The sequence below is a fragment of the Gekko japonicus genome, unplaced genomic scaffold, assembly GCF_001447785.1.
Source record: "Gekko japonicus isolate JY-2015 unplaced genomic scaffold, Gekko_japonicus_V1.1 scaffold728, whole genome shotgun sequence".
Classification (NCBI taxonomy): domain Eukaryota; kingdom Metazoa; phylum Chordata; class Lepidosauria; order Squamata; family Gekkonidae; genus Gekko; species Gekko japonicus.
In genome coordinates this window covers 332,557-349,999 of record NW_015163624.1, presented here as the reverse complement: position 1 = coordinate 349,999, position 17,443 = coordinate 332,557, and the positions used below count along the sequence as shown (strand labels likewise).

The 17,443-nt window shown below is 40.6% G+C and overlaps 1 protein-coding gene across 1 annotated transcript in view; it reads left to right on the top strand.

Moving 5' to 3' along the window:
• The window catches only part of SFMBT1 (Scm-like with four mbt domains 1), a 45,897-nt gene extending 29,784 nt beyond the window's left edge, over positions 1-16,113 (top strand). The window contains exons 10-20 of the mRNA XM_015407478.1: positions 1,440-1,566; positions 2,206-2,319; positions 4,425-4,467; positions 6,470-6,534; positions 8,122-8,261; positions 10,135-10,244; positions 10,338-10,513; positions 11,768-11,946; positions 12,032-12,277; positions 15,453-15,581; positions 15,973-16,113. Of these exons, the coding sequence (XP_015262964.1) occupies positions 1,440-1,566; positions 2,206-2,319; positions 4,425-4,467; positions 6,470-6,534; positions 8,122-8,261; positions 10,135-10,244; positions 10,338-10,513; positions 11,768-11,946; positions 12,032-12,277; positions 15,453-15,581; positions 15,973-16,113 (1,470 nt within the window). The remainder of the gene's footprint in view (positions 1-1,439; positions 1,567-2,205; positions 2,320-4,424; positions 4,468-6,469; positions 6,535-8,121; positions 8,262-10,134; positions 10,245-10,337; positions 10,514-11,767; positions 11,947-12,031; positions 12,278-15,452; positions 15,582-15,972) is intronic.
• The last annotated feature ends 1,330 nt before the right edge of the window (positions 16,114-17,443 follow it).

Here is a 17,443-nt window from a genome sequence, read left to right as displayed (position 1 = left end):
GCAATTGAAGCATTCAACTGGAAAAAATAGACTGTAAAACTGCTGACTATTGCAGTTGGTGGAACCCCAGTTTCCTCCCCCCATGAATTTTTTTAAAAAAGAAGCTTTTACAGGTGGCTGGATTATATGCAGCAAACAGCTAACTAGTGAGCTAATAGCTAGGAGGAGCTGGAATCAATGTAAATACCTATTGAAGGCTGAATTCCTAAATACATTTTCTACGAGGGGGATTGAATCAAATGGGGTTTGTGTTTGAGGATACATACTTGCTCATGGGAATGGAAACAGCGGGATTGTTGTGGGAGTATATGGCATTATACTAAGTGCTGTGGAGAACGCAGTTTTAATTCTGCTGCCAGATGATTGCAGAAGAGCGATGCGTCAGCAGTGCTAAGGAACCTGGTGCGAAAAGACCCAATTTGTTCATTCAGTGGTATTCATTCGCAAAGCTTATTCATTGCAGATGTATGAAATACTTGAAGCAGCAGATAACGAAACAAAGAACTGGAACAAAGTGTCAGTTACAACAATGGGTGGTTTGGTTTTTTTACAGAAACGACTTCAGAAAACGTTATAGAATAAACCTAAATGTTTTGTAGCACTGTTATTTGTCTTACTTTACTAGAAGTGGTGCTGCCCCAAGTTTTTAAAAGTTTAGCAGTTGCTCTTGGTCCTACTTTCCTATGAAGGATAGATGAGATAATAAACCAGTGGCTGGACTGTGACATTTCGGACTGTGGACGAGGGCTCGTATGACGGAGCCCTCCCCCCATCAGAAATAAATTCTTACACCCAAGAAATCTAGCCAGTTGGGAGCTAGACATCTAGTTTTCTTCATTCAAGGAACTGTTTTCAGCCAGGCAAACCGTCTGGAGCACATCTGCTCACAGAACAGGGAAGAATTGCCAGCCACCTGCAGTCCTTGTGACACACGAAATTCCTGTGAAGGAGTTCCGTCAGGAGCAGCTTTTTAAATGGGTCAGATGGCCTTCAAGGAGAATGTTAGGGAAGCCCAAGGAAACAGCATCAGACTCTCCAGGGTTCCACTGTAGGGAGGAGTGATCAAACATAAACAGGTGCCATTTTTTTAGCCTAAGGGTAATCTGTGAGAAACAGGCCACCTTTACACCTATAACGCATCTTCACTTATGCATGGTGTATCCTTTTGTCTGTTTCCAATTTTAAATATTATGACCTGTACATTTTCAGCACAGTATCTCATACAGTCTGTTGAAAATATGTCTTTTTTCATAGTCTTTTAGATCACACTTGTTGACAGGTACTGCTATTGAGATTTAGGTATTAACTCTTAATTATTCTCTAAGGTCTTCTTAGCACATACACTGAACTCATTCTGACAGTTTTTCTGTTAGTATTTGAGCCAGCTGCTCCCCAAAGTGTTTTTCCTGCCTGAAGGTCTCTGGTTTTGCTTCTTGCAGCCGAATTCTGACCATGGTTTTAAGGAGAACATGAAACTAGAAGCTGTGAATCCACAAGACCCAGAAGAAATTTGTGTTGCTACCATTACAAAGGTGAAGGATTCCTATCTCTGGCTGCAGCTAGAAAGTAAGTTGTTACAGGAGGACAGACTTTTTACATTTGGCTTACCTTTCTCAGTCACGTGTTAACACAACTGCCTGGTTTGAGTGTCATAAATCACATGCAAGCTGCATGACCAGAAGAATGTGTGAAATTGAATATGAATGAACAGATGGCTTAACACATATGTTTGCTGTCGCCGTTGTTAAAGTCTGTGCAAAAGACCACTGAATATTTGGACCCTACCCAAGAATAGTGACTTTCTAACTCCAGTTGAAAATGCCTCCCCAGATGCCGTTTCTGGGGAACAGAGGATCCTAAGGAACAGCATGAGGGAGACATGTGGGGCTGCAGTGGGAGGGAGGTGGTGAGGAAATCAAGATCTGTGAGCAGAAATCCTTCCATTCATGTATGTGCTGTAAGACAGTTGGGACTGGACACACATGAGAACATACAGCCGACTTCATGTTCTCTGTGTGTATGTCTGTGTGTACATAAACACACAAATATATAAATGGAACAATAATAAAAAGATCAATTCTAAAAATGAAGAAACAAACAGATAAAAAACACATGTTAAGTTGGCTGTATGTTTTGATGTGTGTCCAATCCGAATAATCAGTTGATTTGACTAGCCCTGTAACCTTTTGCTCTTTATTTCAACAGACTCTAAAGTGCCGGCCCATGAGTGCATTGTGAGTGTAGAATCTATGAATATATTTCCAGTAGGTTGGTGTGAAACTAATGGATATCAGCTCAGGCCTCCTCGCAGAGGAATAGGTATGAATAATATGATTACTTCAATTGGATGGGATGGAATATATTGTGCAACTTATTAGGGTATCATGCTTCAGAGTTCTGTCAGTATATGCTAGTAAGTCAATGTTAGTACTTTGGTAATAAAATAGGATAGCCCTATATAAAGAACAAGCTTTTAAGGAAGGCAAGGTGTGGTGGCCATCTGGTAGAGCCCTATATAACACAAGAACAAGTTTTTAGGAAGGCAAGGTGTGGTGGCCATCTGGTTTGCAAGACATTAGCCTTTTGTTTGTGAACCTCTTCTCATTTGGGTAAATGCTCTTCATCAGTTTTTTTTTGCCACTCCTGTCCAGTTCCAAAACACTATATTGTTCCAAGAGGACAGGGTGAAGTTGAATACTGTAATTCTAATGGCATTGTCAATAGATGCATGCGCACAGCACTGTCAGCATATATGTGATGATATTATGAGCTGAAAGCAAATTCAAGGGAAATGGTGACCTTTTTTTCCAGAGCTGTTCAAGAAAGTTCATAAATGCTGGGCAGATTCCAAATCAAGATGGCAAACTCAGTTCAATACTAGTTTTAGGGAGTTCTAGATTACCAAGTATTAATTTAAACTTGATCAGTTACAACAAAAGTTTCAAAGAGTTTCAAGAGAGTTCATAGATTAGTAGGGGATTGACATTAAAGAGAGTATTTAAGCTTGGTTAGCCTGGTACTGTGATTAATAGGAATTTTGAGAATAAGGGGTTAAGAGAGAGAGAACTTTCTGCACTCACACTTGCAAAAAGGTGCTTGCTTTGTGGGCCAAATGATTTCATCACAAACAGAATCAAAGTGAGAGTTTGATCAAGAATAAGGATCTAATATAAAAACTCTTGTGCATGTTCCAACAAGCCTAGCCTGTTCATTCCACAAACTGTATTCTGTACTAAAGAATGAATTCAGAAAATATACAGATTGGTATTTCAGGCCAGTTTAAGAGCTGCAAAGTATACAGATTGGTATTTCAGGCCAGTTTAAATAAATTATTGCTATATCACTAATAGAGAAACCAGTAATACATTGCGCCTTTTGAGGAGATTTACTAGAACTCAGCTGAATTTTGTGTGTTTCAGTTTTCATCTCCATCTTCACACTTTTGGGAACCGTTGTCAAGCCTCTTAGTGTAAATCACATGAATATGAAAGATGTTTATTGCCTTTTCATCCAAGTCCCAGATTCCACTCACTGCTCAGGGGCAATCATGCAAAAGACGCATTTTTACAGCAAAAGGAAGTTCTCCTTTTTTCGAGGATTTGGCTGAAAAAAATAGTTGATATTTCAAATGGTAGTAAGATTCTGACCAAAAGATGGAGTAGTTGTTCAACACTAGCAGAAGTAAAAACAAAACTGAAAAGACAGTTTTGTCTCAGCTCAGCTTTAGTAATTAAGGATCCACAGCATTTGGTGTGTAGTATATAAACATGTGTGTTTAGACTATAGTTAGTAGGGATTGGCACAGACCAGGAAAGCCCAGGTTGGTCTGGGGCTCACGAACTGAGTGGCCCCAAACTGAACCCCTGAGCAAAAAAAACACCTGAACTGGCGTTGGGCCCCACTCCTGGCATGCCTGCATTACCTGGAAGTGATGCGAGCTTGTCGGCGATGTACTTGTGTCACTTCCAGATGATGCAGGCATGCTGGGTCAGGGCACAATGCCACCCAGAAGTGGCATACCAAACATGTGAGCCAAACTGAGCAGAAAAGCTCGGTGAGTGTTCATGAGAAGGCACCTTCCCCAAACCTCAGCTCGCGAACTCCGAACCAGGCAAAGTCTGGCCTGGACTTTGTAGTATTTTTGCACATTTTCAGAGCTAAATTGGAAATTATAAGGCCAGGAAGGAGAAAATCTTGTACATCAAAACTGAAATTTGTGTGTGGGGGTGCTCAATTCCTCTTGTGTTTGTTAAGAAATTAGTGTCTAATGTTCTGGGCAGTTGTCAGATATGCCTGTGATCTGTGTAGCCTGCCCAAGTGAATGTTGTGATTTGATTTTTTTTTTGGCATGTGGACAGTTGTGATGTAAAAGCTGTAGTAAACTTTGTATTAGTTACTCATTTGTGGGTTATCTTGATTAACAGTGAACAAGGAGAAGAAAATTGCAGTGGTCCAACCAGAAAAGCAGTAAGCATTAAATGTATCACTCATTGATAATGCCACATTTTTTAAAAACCTTGACATCACTTTAAGTTTACTAGAGCTCAGTTACATTTATGGTGCTTCCGTGCATGGGATGTGCTGTGCTGTGCTGTGGCTCTGAGACAGAAGCCAGGCTTTTCAGAACATCCCCATGACATTGTCCCCCATCTGTGCTCCATCTGTTACATTGCATCATTTCCCAGGGTTTGCTCCAGTGTTTCCAGAACCTGGTTTGCTGCGATGTTTCTGGAAACATTAGAGCCAAAATGAATTTTCCAACAATGTGGGTAGGAATGTCCAGATTTCATAATCTCTCTGCCCACATCCAGTGCCATTTCCTCACCATCATCACCACCAGTGGGCTTTTTACTAGCTTAAAAAAAAATCAGTATATATTACTATATTGCCTTACTGATATACCCAGTACATTTTTTTTTTATGACTGGCCAAAGCCCTCTGTTCGGGCAAGGTGGGTATGAGCAGATTGGAAGCAAAGCTCAGAGAATTGTCCCATGCGGACTCCCCTTTGCTCCTCTGATTGCCACAGTGGCAATGAGTCCACAATGGAAAATGAACCTTTCATGGAAGCATCTTGAGTAGAAAGGTTGAAAAAAAACATTTGCTGGACTGGCAACCAGCATTCCCTCTAAGCTGAGTTAGTGTCTGAGCTCAGGAAGGATGGCTCCAGAGCAAACTATGCAGCAGGAAAATCGCTCGCTCACAACTTTAATGCTAGTCACTCACAAAGTAGAATTTTTGCTTACAGGACTCCATTACAGGGAGCATTGCTGGCAAGAGAAAGTTGCATTGAATTTTTCTTCTTCTGGAGAAGACAGAAAGAGATTGGATTTATAACCCACCCTTCAGTACCCGAAGGAGTCTCAGAGCAGCTTACAATCCTTTTCCCTTCCCCTCCCCACACCCTGTGAGATAGATGGGGCTGAGAGAGCTCTCTCAAGAACTGCCCCTGAGAAAACAACTCTGAAAGAATTTATGACTGACCCAAGGTTACACCAGCAGCTGCATGTGGAGAAGTGGGGAATCAATCCTGATTCTCCCAGATTAAAGTCTTAACCACTATACCAAACTGGAGAAATATCATGAACTCTCAGGTTATCTACATACATATAGTTCTTCTGGATCCTCTCTGTTCTGATGTCTGATGTATTGGCTATGTGAAGACAGAACATACTGAGTATATTAGAAATCTGGTGAAAACCATGGAGGGTCAGCCATTTTTAAGGAGTTAGCATGGTTTAGTGATTAAGAGCGGTGGACTCTAATCTGAAGAACCGGGTTTGATTCCCTACTCCTCCTCCTCCTCCTCATGAAGTGTGCTGGGTGACCCTTGGACCAGTCACAGTCCTCTCAGAACTCTCTCAGCCCACCTGCCTCTCAAGGTGCCTCATGTGGGGAGAGGAAGGAAAGGAGACGGTAAACTGCTTTGAGATTCCTTAATGTACATTAAAGCAGAGTATAAAAGCCAACTCGTCTTCCTCTTCTTTTGAAATACAGCTGTGTTGTTGAAATTACCTGCTGTTTTGGGATGACTTTCTCCAAGCTCTGTGATATGACTCTGGCTGCATTGCTAAACATATTTGCATATAAATGTATGTCTTTGAAATCAGTGGGTCTTGTTGCCTCGTATGTGTTTTGGCTGAAATGCAAATATGTGGAGCACAGATCTGCTTTGTGAGAGCTTATAAAAATCCATTAATCTACACCAGTTCCTGCAGCAACCATTGCAGGCTTTGGCCTTACTATTTATAGGGTGCTTTTTGTTTGGGTTGGGGGGGGGAGGGCTGGACTATCATTGCTTCCTCTCCCATTTCACAGACCACCTGTGATTATTCCTTGGGAGCATTGATTTGTTACTAGGTATTTGTGCTAGATATCAAAGTCAGATGCCTCAAAAAAAGATATGGAAAAAGTAAAAAGCCACAAGTGTGAACAATGCCACCTCCTTTTCTGTTTCCTTCTTTGTCAGAATATTGTCTTCAAGGACTGTCCATGAGGGGCTAAAGAGCCAGGAACTGAACTCAGCTGACACAGGTAAGAAGTATGTGTTCTGGGTTTCTAAAAAGTATATTACAGCCTATTTGTCCATCTACTAATGGGAAAGACCTGGAATCTTATCTAGGGGTACATTAATTTTTGCACATTACAAAGGACTGCTCATTATAAAGGAAGGAGGCTTCCTTTGTAATGGTGAAAGATGGGGCAGCATTATGGTTGAAATATTTTTTTTCTAGAATTCCATTCTTACCACTGAGGTTAAAATTTCAGAATAGTAGCATGGTAGTTCCATATATACTCCAGTTCCACCACTTCCTAAGATTTCAAGATGCTGAGGATAGGTTGTTCCCTAACAAGCATTCCCTGCTTGTACTTTGAACTTTTTCATTTTACACTGAGGTACTGCTTTTTGCTTTGGAGATAACTGTGGCAACTCTATAAATAAGAGCGTTTGACAGTAGAATTCCATTTGTGCCAGATGGTGAAATCTAATCATTTGCTAAACTGTTCAGTGAATGAATGTTGAATAAATACAACTGCTGGTGAAATAGCTACACCAATCTATCTGCACTTCCTAAGAGCTTATTGCATGGCTTACAATGCAGCAAGAATGTGTGTATAAGGCACTGCCTAATGAAAGCTTTGCACAAATGGAAACTGCTCGTTTTGGGATTTAATTGGTTTTTAAATGGAGAAGCATGATGTCAATATAATCCTGTCTCTTTATATGCAAGTTATAAACCTCTGGATTTGAGGGCTTGAATAGAAGCTTACTCTCAGCCAGAATGAAATGACTGTTGCTGTATCCATTTCCGTAACTATCTCATGTTACAGGAGACACTGACTTATTTTGCAAACTGGAGCAATATATAATATCTACAAGCCTTGCTTCAACATTTAACACATATATGTAGCAATGGGAGAACTGGTTTTCAAGGCAGAGATGAAGTTATCAGTATTTAAGATCAGTCATGTATGACTTTTAAATCACCAAGCCAAAAATGGGCTGCTTCTACTCTGTGATGGGGCTCTCGCTGATGCAATCACAGAGGCATTCACAGCAGCTATGGAGCACCCACATGGCATATTTCCTTGTTATAGTCTCCCCTGTGCTACCGGGGGCGGGGGTGGCTTTTTTGTTCCTGCATTGGTAGTTGTTAATTACCACTTAAGAACCACCACCACCCAAACCCCTCCCAACAGGCAGCAGGGAAAATGGCACTAATATTGGCAGGACGAGGAAAACTCTACATTATCCCAACTACATGGTATTCATGTGATACTTTGTGAACTTAAAAAAAAAAAAAGGTAGTAGCAAAGCGGTCTTAAGAATGACCACAGCAAATCAAGGAATGCTGGAAGGTACACAAGTATACTGTGATACAATGTAGAAGCTCTAAAAAGAACCCTGCTGGATCAGAACATCCATGTGGAAGTGACAATGATTTACCAGCCATGTATCATGGTCTTTGTAATATGGGTTTGAAATTTCAGTAATAAGAATGCCTGTGTGTGAAGCTGCTGTATGTTACTTTCCCTTACATAGTTTGAACGACCTTCAGTTGCTAATATTTCAAAGTGTTTGGATACACAGGGTATTCTGATTTTATTTTACTTTTCCAGTTGTATCTAACGGCAAATACTGCTGTCCAAAGATCTACTTCAATCATCGCTGCTTCTCAGGGCCATACCTTAATAAAGGTAGAATTGCAGAACTGCCACAATCTGTGGGACCTGGGAATTGCGTCCTTGTTCTTAAAGAGGTGAGAGCATTAGGAAAACACAGTCTGAAGCGCTATTAGTAACATTTCTCTGTGTAACACTGCTTATCTGTGTAACAATGGATGAAAAGTAAATCAATACAGCCTTCAGGGTAAGTACAAAAATGTGTATTGACTTGTGATATCATGTCCTAGCTTGCCTGTGCTAGGTTAAAGGATGTTAAAAAATTGAGATCAGGTGGGAGTAGCAGAAACAAATTGCTTGCTATATTCTCAACCTATGGATCCTAAAACAAAAATAACCTCCTTGACTGTGTTTGAGAAATGGTTTGCCTGAAATGGATTTCTCAATCTGAGTTCCATTGAATTTCTGAACAAAACATCATATGGCAAAGAATTCGGTTGGTTCAGGTTGGATTACTTCAGAAAATCCTTTATAGCCAGATAAGGATTACATAATATACTATTTTCCTACACAGGTATCCATTGTGTGCAACATGTACATTTTTACTATCACAAACACACAACTGCATGTTTACCGTGTGCATAAGTGGAGAAATACATAAAGTATGTTGCCATGTTTTCTAGGTGGCAGCAGTAATTATGTAGGAGAATAGTCATGTGTGAAGCAACTCAGTTATGCTAGCCAGTATTTATGGCATAATCCATTTTGCCTGCCCCTGAATCCCACTGTCAACTCAAGCCTTGGCATTCCAAGAACATCCTTTTAAAAATATTGATGGTTTTGTTTAGCAAGAAGCAGTAACCACAAATTGGGAGGCCTCAAAATTTTCTTAGAACAAAAAGAGCAGCAACATGCTGCAGTTTACATATGATAAATTCTGCCATATAATCTGTGCACGTCCTTCCCAAAATGGAGTGGTGGTGGTGGTGATGTCATATCATATGCAAAACTTTACTGTAGAAACTCAAAACAGAGAGATCTATTTTCCTCTTGTCTCACCGTGTTCCCAATATTCCTTCTCCTACCTTTCCTGTATTCTGCCAGAAATCTAGCTGAGGTCCAATTCTTACTGAGGCTATAAACCTATGTCTGATTTAACTGTGTCTGTCTAAATTTCAGTTCAAAGCTCCCATGTTGAACACTTCCCCATCTCCCCCCCTCCCAAAAAAAAATCAGTTGATAAAAAACAGAATTAAGCATTAAACCAAGCAATAACTTAAGCAAGTTAAAATAAAATGACATATAAAAACAGAGTTACAATCGGATCAAAACAAGATGGTAAGTATTCAGACAGTACTTAGCACCTCCTGGCAGACGCTAATTTGAAGGTAATTAATGGTAGTGCTCTACTGACACTTTGAGCAGGGCAAGTCATATCATAATGGGGACTACGAACGCTGCAAGTTTGAAAGTAACTTATGTTTAAGCTGTTTACCAAGCCTTCTGGTAAAATCCTGGTTCCTTTCGATTGTGGACTAACCAGGTGGATTTGGCTTTTATTCCAGATGTAACCAATGACCATACCATAGTTTTTAATAAAGATGCTATTATACTGGCCATTTTATTTTTGATTATCACCAGTCATTTGCTTGTGTATTTTATTTCTAGTATGAGTGAAGTGCTTTTCAACCATAATCATTCTCTAAGTGAGAGCAATGGTAAAAGCCATTGCATTGCTTTGATAATGAAGGCCGTCTCTTTTTGGAACACCAGGTGTTGTCTTAGATAAACTTAGATTGATGTCCAGGTGCTACAGCTTCTGGCTCTGCTCTCCCACCAGCAGTAGTAACCAGTGTTTAGGCCAGAGTGGGGAGCCTTCTTCCCAAGTGTATGATTAATTCTGGGAAAAATAAACCAGAATTAATCAATGAAGTTAATAAGTCATGTTAAAACCAATGTCTTCCTGGGCAAGCCATTTAATGTTTCCCTCTATTGTTACATTTTTTCCAGGTTCTCTCTCTGTTGATCAATGCTGCTTATAAACCCAGCCGTGTTCTTAGAGAAATACAATTGGATGAGGAGGCTACATGGCATGGATATGGAGAAACCCTGAAAGCAAAGTATATTGAAGTTGCATGGATTCTGTAACATTTTCATTGATTAATTATAATCCAGGAGCCCACTTGATAATATTTATGTTATTCTTGCTACAGGTATAAAGGGAAGAGCTATCGTGCCACAGTGGAAGTTGTGAGAACAGCTGATCGAGTGGCAGAGTTCTGTAGGCAGACCTGTATCAAACTGGAGTGTTGTCCAAATCTCTTTGGCCCCCAAATGGTGCTAGACAAGTGTTCAGAGAACTGCTCTGTTCTGACAAAAACCAAATACAGTGAGTAACAGTATTGCAGAGTGTGTGTTACTTGATCTAAAAAAATCCACATGAAAGTTTCTTGAATAGAACTTAGATTGTTAGCTGCTGAGAAATAGCATTGATGTTTTTTATTTTGCTTTTGCAAAAAGTATTTTGCAGTAAATACAGCCTGGTGTCCTTAAAGCTCATGGTCATAGCCACTTTATTTGTTCAGAAGAACCAGTATGCCAGGATCATACTAGTAATCCATGTTGACCTGTGTCCATCCAGTATCCATCCAGAGAGGTCATATAAAGTTAAGACTAACAGCACAGAGTGCTTGCAAAGTATAATTGTCCTTACCTATTATTTCATAAGGGCTGCTTTAATCTCGGTGTTGGGATTCCTTATTTGCTTCAAAGGAATATGTGTACCAACACTATTTGTGGAAAATAATGGAACAGTTCAGAATAACACCCAGTGTCTTTATAATTGATCATGAAAATTTCTTTCATGTGCCTTGGGGGGAGAAAGTACTGAATATGGTTTTATTTTGGCATCTAGCAAACTACTCACTGCTTAGAGTTACTTCCAGATGACTGTAACTGGTCCCTGGTTTAAAAAGAAAAGTCATACTATTTGTCATTTCTGGTTAAGCATTTGTGAAGTACTAGATCTTCCCTTTGTTCTCTGCTATCTCCACTGTCAAAGATAAATGCTTCATTGGCTACCGTTTGCTAGATCTCATGCCACTTCTTTTTTTCCTATTCTGCTAGCAGACAACTTTTGTTGTTGTACTAACTCCCTATGTTCAAACTCTTATTTTCTTTGTTTTCTTCCCCCCTCCCCATCTTTCCATCATGGCTGCTACACATTCCTCTCCTGCTATGTTTTAGCATATTTATACTTGGCTAATTGGACCCATAACAGGCACAGTTTAATTCCTCCTGTTTATCATTTTCATGGGGTTTATAACCCACACAAAGAGGAACCTGAGCCTTAACTGCTGTATGCCAAATACCAATATTGACATCAAAATGGTGGCTTCCCTCAAGCATGTCTGTGTTGGTGAACTGACTGTCCTACTACTAAATATATCCTGTGCTATTGATCATCATTTTTTGTGGATACCCATGCAGTATCTTCTAAATATCAAATGGCTTGGACTTACAAATAGCCAAATAATGCCTATTTGTAACCAGAATCTCTAAAGTCTCTTATTGCTGTGAACTAAGACACGATGATGACTCTTGAAGTTTCATGGCAAGAACCTGTTCTTTTAAATTCCTTTAGCCCATTACTATGGGAAGAGAAGAAACAAAAGGATTGGCCGGCCACCAGGTATCCACAGCAACATAGAAGCAAGCATGAAGAAGGCAAGCAAGAAAAGAAAGAAGCGGAAAAACTTCTTTGTTCATAAGAAGAAACGATCCTCTACCTCTGTGGATAACACACCAGCTGGCTCACCCCAAGTATGCCATCATAAGAGTGAATTTTAATGCATCCTCTCATAGATAGATATGGTGATTTCAGAATATGTTTTCTGTACCATTTCAGGGCAGTGGGGGTGAAGATGATGATGACCAGGATGAGGTGGATGATGAATCCCTAACAGAGGACAGTGCCTCAGATCACCAAGACGATCTGCTTGAAGAGTCTGAAGTGTCAGAGAAGAAATCACAATCCTCCTCACCAACACAGAGTGAGCAGTCACATTTTGTGGCTCAAGACAGGGACAAACGGAAAAGGAAGCTACGTACATTTTCTTTCTCAGATGATGAAAATAAGCCTCCCTCACCAAAGGTATGTCTGGCATTCAAAAAGAAAAAGTTCTTAACAGGGGTCTGGGTCATTCAGCCATTGATGTTCATTGAATTCTAGGCCCTATTTCTATTTAATTGTGAACTGGCAGTGTGTTCTTATGTATTTCAGGCATGCTGAATACTGAAAGCAGAAAGTACAAAATAATTTCTCCTGACAAGGAAGAATTATTAAAACTTTTCAAGGATGTCCTTTGAAACAAAATAACATAGCATTTGGCTGCATTCTGCTTACGTGTTGGGGCTGCTCTTGACCAAATCACATGCACACATCCACCCTCTACCTGTGATTGATCTTCTGACAGAGGAGCTCTTTATTTTTTAAGCCCCCCGAGGGGGGAATTTTTTATTTGCATTTCTATAAAACTACAACAGAAATTGGGGAGGAAAAATCTACAATCTATAGGAAAAAGTAAAGAAAACCTAACTAAAAACCCAAGAATGGAGGTTATACAATGCTTAAAACATAGTTATTACTCTTATACATTTGCTTTCAAACATGAAGAGTGCCCGCCAATCATCGCTTCTGTTGACAAAACCTGCTTATCTGACTGAACAGAGAGTAGTTCCAAAGCTATAACACAATAATTACAGCCCTTAAGAGAAGTTTAGCATCACCACGCTTTACTCCCCCCCCCAGGCATCTTTTAAAACCCAAAATCTTTAAAACCAATGTTCCCTCAGTAAGAACATTACAACACTTTTTTCTTCTTCTGTCTTCGATGTATCTTCTTTCTTCAATTATCTTTTAGTTTTTATAAGTCCGGATCTGTCCATTCATGGTATAAACCAAGTTCCTTTTTTCCTGGAACATCTTCGCTTCCTTCAATGTCTTAGATCAAAAGAGTCTTTCCTTGTGTTGCAATAACAACACACTCATTGGAGATTCCAACCTTTCTCTTAGCAAGCAGATCATATAAAGTTAGGGTAGCAAGCCCTTTACTCCAAAAAACCACTTTTCGATCAGCTTGCCAGTCCAGCCACAAAGAACTAAACTTAGAGCCTCCTTGCCATTCATACGTCTCTATGATCAACGTACTGTCCCTTTAAAAGTGTAGCTGCTTTTAGTACAGATCCAGATCGCTTCTCACTTAAGCCACCAGAGGGCCCACGATTCACTTTAAAGACAGAGTCTGTGGTTAGGTCACAACCTAACTTTCCACTGTCCTCCTTTCTGAAGAAAACATTGCTCCCGCCTCCCTCTTCGCCTCTCGTCACCATCTTTTGGGGATGTTTACATCAGCCGAGAAAGAATGCCAAAGTCTCTAAGGTCTGTTTAAACGCTCCGCTTTCTTTTAGAAAAACTCTCTGCTACAGTCCATCGCCACAGTTTGATCAGTCCCTCCCTCCTTGCTTTTGCATTTGCTTAAAATGTCGGGAGATAGGGTGTCCCCTCCCCCCCTTCGTTTGTACGCTTGTAGTGGAGGGACTTCACTTCTAGGCTTTAGTGTCTTGTTTCAATGACAACTCACTCTTCAATCCTTGAATCGATCACGCCAGGCAGAGAAAATCGCTAAACCTCCGAATGCTTGTTCCAGTGGTCGCTTCTAGTCCAGTACTGGGAATCAGGGTAGGACCTTCAGGGCAGAAAGTAGACCCCCTGTACCGGCTACTGGCCGGAGGTAGGGCTCTCCGAAGCCCATTGGCTATGGGCTTCATGGGGGAGCGTGCACCATCACGCTCCCTCCTAATCCCCGCCATTGTTTAAAGCGCCAAAGGCCGGAACCTGACAAAGGAACTCTCCATGGGTGTGGTAGGCTGTACATGGTGCCAGCTTGAGGCACTTGTTTCTTTGCAAGACTCTGAGCTTTTGCTCGGGTTAAAACATGCTGGTGCTAAATTCTTTGTTCCTCTGGGTTAGGTCAACCTTGACTTGCAATGAACAGTTGATTATTTAACATCATTTCTGGGAAATTGAGCTTGTTAAAGTCATATCAAATCATTTTAGAGTTTATAAGAAAATCAGAAACTACTTTTGATGCAGCTTGTAATATAGCACATAACATACTTTGTTTCAGTGTTTAATTTTTGGTGTGTACATGTTTACCTAGTTCAACAGTCTGAACAGTATTGTATATACAGTTACCAGATTAAAGGAAACATGCTTACTTTCCCATGAAAACTAAGTATCAATAGCAGAAATATAATTCCTTCAAGAGGGAATTAGATACTAACATATGGAGCAGAGATCCATCAGTGGCTATTAGCCACAAGATATAGATAGGAACTCTCAGTCTGGCACAAGTGATGCTCTGTATTCTTGGTGCTTGGAGGGGGGAACAGTGGGAGGGCTTCTAGTGTCCTGGCCCCACTGCTGGACCTCCTGATGGCACCTGGGTTTTGGCCACTGTGTGACTCAGAGTGTTGGACTGGATGGGTCATTGGCCTGATCTAACATTGGCTTCTCTTATGTTCTTAAATAAAGTTACACACCTTGCACTATATTGCCAAGCACTAGGGGAAAAAATGTAAGCTAGGGAGGGAATCCTGATTGTGCAGAAGTGGATGAACAATCCTAAGCAATGCACACAATATTGGGATAAGGTGGGAGTAGGATGCTGGAAAAGTAAGAGGTTTGACTGTGTGTATAAAAAAAATTGGTGCATTCCACTGAACAGCTTCTGGTTGCTTGGTTTTGTGGTATTCCCCCTCAAAATAGTACCTGATTTGTGGTACAGATTTGTGCTGCAATAGCAAGATATACACCTTTGTTACACTTGTAAGCTGGGGCCCTGAAATCACCCGGGGCCCTTTTTGCCGCACCGCAGGGAGAAAGGGGCAGAGAGGCAATCTTTGCTAGGCGGAGGAAGCGGGCCAGCAGCAAGCGTAGGAAGCTTGCACCCACCTGACCCGACGCTGGCCCTGTCAGAGAGTCTTGGGTGTTGGGGAGGTGGGGGTGCACTGGCTGTTATTAAAGGCACAGCACCGCCCTTCTCCGGGGTTCTTTGGAATGCTGTACTGGAGTACACAGACAACATTTCTTGACTCAGTTTAGTCAGTGCGCTCATCTTCCAGTTGTCAAAACAACTGACATGCAAAATGGTTGCTTCATGGTGTGGGACACGCTTACTGATAAGGAGTTCCATTGGGGAGGTTTGTGGAGAAAAGAACAGAGTGTATGTAATATTTTTGCTTTGTGTTTGGGGCTTTTGGAACAGGAAATCAAGATAGAAGTTGGTGAAAAGCTGCAGCTGGATAGCAACCCTTTGGAATGGAGTGTAGCTGATGTTGTGCGATTCCTCAAATCCACAGACTGTGCTCCATTAGCTAGAATATTTCTGGATCAGGTAATATGCTGTGTTTCACTAATGATGATTGCCAATTAAGCAGATGAAACTAGGTTATCTTGCTAAAAAGAAAGGGAATGGCATCTATCTCCATGATTTTCTATCATGGCAAATATCTGGCCTTTATGATCCCTTTATTTATGATCTATGAATAATATGTTGCTCAGCATTTTGTAAACTGGTTTGTTTGGTTTCAGTTGCATAGCAACTCTACCACTTTTCAGTGCATCATGATGGATGCATCCAGTTCAGTATGGAACTGCACTTTTCTTTTTTTTAAAAAAAAATGAGAAAATGCAGTGAACTTGTGGTTGAAACCAGAACTAAGCAGCAGAAAGAAAGCAGAATATTCTGACCCACACTTTGTTGTTGTTGTTTTTGCTGTTGGCAGGAAATAGATGGGCAAGCCCTTCTCCTACTTACTCTTCCTACTGTTCAGGAGTGCATGGACTTGAAGCTTGGCCCAGCCATTAAACTTTGCCATCACATTGAAAGAGTCAAATTTGCCTTCTACCAGCAGTTTGCTAACTAAGGGGGGGCAGCAAGTTGAACCTGAATTCTTGAAGCACAACTGCAGTCTCCTGCTCTTCCTTCAGCAGGGGAAGCCAAGGAAGATCCCATGGAAACTGCTTATAAACTGGCATTTGCAGCCTTGCACTTTGAGAGAAGGAAAAAGACTCCTGGAGCAAAATGTTAATGCAATCCTGGCTGTCTTCACAAATGCTGCTCGTTTTGTCCATCAGAGCTTTTTCTTCTAAGAAATAAAGGTGGTTTGAGGTCTCTCCTCTGAGGGGAGAAATATTATTTTCTCGTTATGGTCTGGAAAGAGCCAAACTGACAGCATGTGCAAGGGAATGCAATTTGGTGGAAATCACAGAACTGTCCCTGTTTTCTTTGTATTAAAATGATACTTTAAAAGGAAAGCTTAGTGTCCAGGTAAGTGGGGTGGCCAAAAACCTAAAAATGAAAAAGTACAGTCAAATTTTATTTGTTTGTGATCTTATTTTGCTTTCTACCTCTGCGACCTGAGAGCGCTACAAGGGAAATAAATTATTTTGGAAAGGTCCTGTATGGCTATGCAACAGGTGTTTTGCCGAAGTGAGGATACTGGCTCTGTTTCTCATGACAGAGGCTCTGTGCCTTTAATAGGCATAGTTTCCCCTGTTACGGAGAAGGTTAAGCGTGTTGACGTTTGTACCTGTCACACTGCTGTTAAAGGCACAAAGTTAGAAATTTAAGCATTAGCATATGGTTCTGCTTTCAGCTAAACAGCTGCAGAGAAACAGTAATGTCTTCATTAATGCAATTTGTTCTCCTTGAAAAGATTTTAATAAGATCCTGTTCTTGTAGGGAAAATGAAATGATAATGGGGATGAAGTTTTCTCTCTTGTAATAATTTGTTGGAAATGAAAATGAAATTATAATGGGAATGAAGTTTTCCCTCTTGTAATAATCTGTTGGAAAACTGACCTTGCATATGTTGAGGAGGGATAAATAGAAAAGTACAGCTCATGCCAGTTCTCAGATATGAGTTTCTCCAGATAATTGTAGTTGTTTCATAAAAGCACGGATATAATGGTTTTCCCCTCTTCTAGTTAAGTATATAATGGAACATCACTTGTGATATCCTTTGTGGCACAGTTCATGCCATACATGTAACTGTGGGTCCACATTGGGAGATGGGGTTCCATGATTCTCCACATAACTTCTGTGGCTTAATATACAGAAGTCAACAGTCTGTTTTCAGTTTCATGTGCTGATGATTAATGCTTGTCCATAGAACAGGTTCCTGCCATTGCAACAACTTTTGGTTGCTGCATACCTAGTGAAGAATTTCAGGTTTTGAATTCTGTAGAGTGGTT